The sequence below is a fragment of the Palaemon carinicauda genome, chromosome 12 (genome assembly GCF_036898095.1).
Source record: "Palaemon carinicauda isolate YSFRI2023 chromosome 12, ASM3689809v2, whole genome shotgun sequence".
Classification (NCBI taxonomy): domain Eukaryota; kingdom Metazoa; phylum Arthropoda; class Malacostraca; order Decapoda; family Palaemonidae; genus Palaemon; species Palaemon carinicauda.
Window position 1 is genome coordinate 58,215,613 of NC_090736.1, and position 4,359 is coordinate 58,219,971.

The 4,359-nt window shown below is 56.6% G+C and overlaps 2 protein-coding genes across 2 annotated transcripts; both read right to left on the reverse strand.

Annotated features, from left to right (window-relative positions):
• Positions 1-514: 514 nt before the first annotated feature.
• LOC137650836 (uncharacterized) lies at positions 515-1,147 on the reverse strand. Its single transcript, XM_068383991.1, has one exon. It carries the CDS (start codon positions 1,145-1,147, stop codon positions 515-517), a length of 633 nt encoding a protein of 210 aa, XP_068240092.1.
• A 2,154-nt stretch (positions 1,148-3,301) lies between these two features.
• LOC137650838 (arginine/serine-rich protein 1-like) lies at positions 3,302-4,198 on the reverse strand. The gene has a single exon (XM_068383992.1). It carries the CDS (start codon positions 4,196-4,198, stop codon positions 3,302-3,304), a length of 897 nt encoding a protein of 298 aa, XP_068240093.1.
• Between the last annotated feature and the right edge of the window lie 161 nt (positions 4,199-4,359).

Here is a 4,359-nt window from a genome sequence, read left to right on the forward strand (position 1 = left end):
GGCCATGATTGCTCGAAGCTCTTGATGAGCATCGAGTTGTGTCTGGAGGAACCTAGGTCGATGCCCTTCAGGAGGAAGACTTGTCCTAGGGTGGCTTGGACTCCTTTAATGGCTGGGAAGGACATATTTACCTCGTCCCAGAGTTAGACTAGGAAGTCAGCTATCTCCGGGATGGAGGCTTTCAACGTCTTGATGTTCTTCGTGACGTACCACTTCGTGAAGATAGACCATTTTGCCTGGTACACAGCGGCTGATGACCGTCTCAGGTATCCTGACATCCTTGTTGCCGTCTTTGCTGAATACCCTTCCATCCTCAGGAGACGCTCAATAACCTCCACGCCTGAAGGCAGAGGGACCAAGGGTTTTCGTGGAACCTTGGAAGGTGTGGTTGCCGGAGAAGGTTTGGTCTGTCCGGAAGGGGCCAAGGTGGAAGGCGTGCCAGTTCCTTTAGATCCATGAACCACTCTCTCCTCGGCCACCAGGGCGCTACCAAAGTCATCCACAGGTTGTCCGCTCACCTCACCGTGTTGAGGACTTGCCTGAGCATTCTGAAGGGAGGGAAGGCGTAAACGTCGAGGTTGTCCCAAGGGTGCTGGAAGGCTTCCTCGAATGCCGCCACAGGATCTGGCACAGGAGAACAAAACACGGGGAGCTGTGCGTTCAGTCTCGTGGCGAAGAGGTCTATTACTGGCGAGCCCCACTTCTGAATCCGAGTCTTGGCCACTTTTGGGTACAAGGACAACTTGGACCCTACCACTTGACCCATTCTGCTGAGGCCGTCGGCCAGGACGTTTCTCTTCCCTAGAATGAATCTGGCTGAGATCTTGATCTGTTTCATTTCAGCCCATTCCAGGAACTCCAATGTGAGGTTGCACAAGTCCTTCGATTTTAGCCCCCCTTGCTTCTTTATGTAGGCCACCACCATGGCGTTGTCACACATCAGTGCCGCGGTGTTTCCCCGGAGTCTCTGAACGAGCTCTAGGCACGCCCTTTGCACTGCCATCATTTCCAGTACGTTGATGTGCAGGTTCTTCTCTTCGGCTACCCACCTTCCTTTCGCTGTGCTGTCGAGGAAATGAGCACCCCAACCCTCCTTGAATGCGTCCGTGAACAGGAGCATCTCCGGAGGGTCGGCTGCAAAGGGCATCCCCTTGAGGGTGTTCGATCTGTCGTGCCACCACTCGAGGACCTCCTTCGTCTCAGGGGACATCAGGACCACCTTGTGCGGGGAGTCTCTCTGGTTCCAGACCTTCTTCAGGTTCCATTGTACTCCCCTGAGTTTGATTCTTCCCTGTGGGACTAGCTTCTCTAATGACACGAGGTGGCCTATTAGCCTCTGCTAGTTCCTGGCTCTCCTGGGATGATCCGACAGGAAGGGCTGTAGGGTATGGTCCAAGTAGTCCAATCTCTCCGCGGAAGGGAAGGCTCTCGCCAACCGGGAGTCCAGGACCATCCCGAGGTAGGTCATCCTGGTGGAGGGTATCAGTTGGGACTTCTCCAGGTTGATGGTGATACCCAGGACGTTGCAGAACTGCAGGAGCTTTGCACCTTTCTACCTCAGTACTTCCCCTGAGTCTGAAAGCAACAACCAGTCGTCCAGGTACTGAATCAGGCAGATACCCTGTTTGTGTGCCCAGGCTGAGACTGTTACGAAGACCCTCGTGAAGACCTGAGGGGCTGTGGACACACCGAAGCAGAGGGTCTTGAACTGCAACGTTTGGGTACCCCATTTTACCCTTAGGTACTTCCTGCTGGAGGGGTGGACAGGGATCTGGAAGTATGCGTCCTTGAGGTCTATGGTCATCATAAAGTCTCCTTCCCTCAAGGCCACTAGGACGGACTTCGGAGTGTCCATCTTGTAGTCGGTCTTGCACACGAACCTGTTGAGGGTTGAGAGGTCTATGACTGGTCTCCAGCCCCCTGTCGCTTTCTCTACCAGGAAGAGTCTGCTGTAGAACCAGGGACCTCGGTTCTTGACTGGCTCCTTTGCCCCTTTCGCCAACATCGCAGAGACCTCTTCTTGTAGGGCCGTCCTTCTCAAGGGGTCATTCGGGGCCAACCATTCCGCCTGTAGATCTGGTAGGGCAACCTGTACCCTTCTTTCAAGACTGCCATGGTCCACGGGTCCGATCTGTGGTCTCGCCATGCTTGCCAAGAATGTTTGAGGCATCCCCCAACCTGAGGCTTTGGCAGGAGTAGGGGGCCTCTATCCTATCTCCTTTGAGAGGTGCAGCCCGACCGACCTCTTCTGGCTGCCGAATAGGAGGGCCTGAAGGCTGACTGCGCAGCTGACGTTCCTCTACGGGAAGGCTGCGAAGGTTGCTGCCAAGATGTAGTAGGGACGTCTCTCCTGGGCTGGGTAGGTGAGGCGCGAGGGGGGAGAGGGACGTCGGAGGGTGTCCTTCTATGGGCGGGTCTTCTCGCTGGAGGGGGTCTGGGTTCTCCCTCATCCTTTAGTTCCTAACCCTCTCCACCGTCTCTTCCACCTCCTTGAGGGGGAACACTGAGTCGTCCCACAGTGGAAGGATCCTCAGGGACCTCGCTTCCCTGTCAGGGAGCCGTCTTACTAGTTTGCTGAGCACAGTGTCCCTTTTCCTCAGTATCCAGTTGGCAGCCTGTGATATGGAATGATGGGAAAGGAACTTCAGGGCATTACCTCCCGAGCTAATCAGCTCCTTCAGGAAGGCCTGATTCTCTGGGATTGTGAGGTCGTGCGAGGACTGGAACCCTACCAGCGTGGAGGCCCACCAATCCAGCCACGATGACACGTGAACCAAGTCCTTGGCCAGCTCCTCCATCATGGAAGTCTCTGCCGGGGAGAAACAAACCGGGGCAGTGGTAGCCCTTTCCTCTGCTGCTCCTTGTCCTAAGATGGCGACTGCTGGTTCCACCGCACAGGGCCCCACGCGGTGTCTTCAGGCCCTTGAGAAGTCTAGAGGCATTCTGGCTCTTGGGAGCTTCCGCATGGTTGGCCACGATCTTGTTAACATACGCCAAACCCAGCTTCACATCCTTAGCCAAAGGAAGGGCTAGTGCAGGCCTCTGTTGTATAGGCGCATCCACCAGCCTGCTGAGGCTCGAGAGCCAGACTTCATCAGTAGAGGGCTCAAGTTCGTCCAGCCTATGGTGACGCCTGATGAGGCCTATCACCCTCCTGTATGCTGAAACCTCCTCTGGCGAACCTTCTGCCCCGTCCTCTACATTCTCCATTGGGCGCTCCAGTTCTCGTGACGGAGGACCTCCGACGGGGGGAGCCGTACGTGGAGGACGCATCTTCCTGGAGTGGTCCAGTCTCCTCTCTTCAGGAAGTAGGACGGGCATCGCCGCTGGAACGGAGGCCTCTGTCCTGGATATATCCCTTCTTCCGGCGGACCAAGGGTCTGCGGGCTTGCCCGTCGAGGAAAGGAGTTTTCTCTCGCTCCGGATGATGCATCGTAGATTTTGAGGCCAGGACGCGGCTGCCAGACCGAAGGGACGACTCTCTAAGCTGGGTGGATGGAGTCGGAACCTTCGCGGACTCATGCGTGTCCCCTGGTGCCTGATGAGACGAGTCCCTCCGTCGGTCATACTTTCTGCTGGAGAAAAAACCTACCAGTGAGCGGGACCTAGGGAGCCATCCCGAGGTGTCCGGGACTGCTGCAGCCCCAAAGAGTTGGCTACGGGGGATGGAGACCCGCACCCATTCTTCCTCCGGCGAAACGCTTCTCCTAAACATCCTCCTTGGGGATATCGAACGCCTACTCATGTGGCGGGATCTTGAACGGGAACTTGAGCGAGATCGCCTCCTGCGTGACCTATCTCGCCATCTCCTATGGTCCCTCGGGGCTCCGTCTTCCGATGAATAGGAGTAGGCCTCGAAAGAGGAGCCCAAAGACCTATAGGACCTCGCTGAAGGGCCTGAGTCGCGACTCGTTGCTTGTGGTTTCACAAGGTACTCGGTCGGTGATGAAGGCTCCAGGAAGACGGCCGGGAATGTAGCTGAAGGCGTTGGAGGGGAGCGGGGGAGCTCCTCGCTGGGGAACAAGGACTCAAACTCCTCTTCCATCCTCAGGGGAGATCTGAAGGGCGTCTTCGGAGGTGCCCACACGAGGGTATCTGATGGCGGCGAGTCCTTTTCAGCGGCACCCTCAGCTGCTGACGCACCTGAAAAACCTACCCTAGAGGCGGGAGAAGAGACTGCAGCAGTTTTACCCCACATAGGATCGTCCGATAAGACGGGACCTGCTTTCACCAGAGCTCCGTCCCCCGAACACACACCCGCCCCTCCCTCAGGCCCCCCACTTGCCTAGATCGAAGACACAATCCCACTATCAGGTAAATCAGACTCCTGGGGAAGGACCACAGGCCGCTTCCCCACAA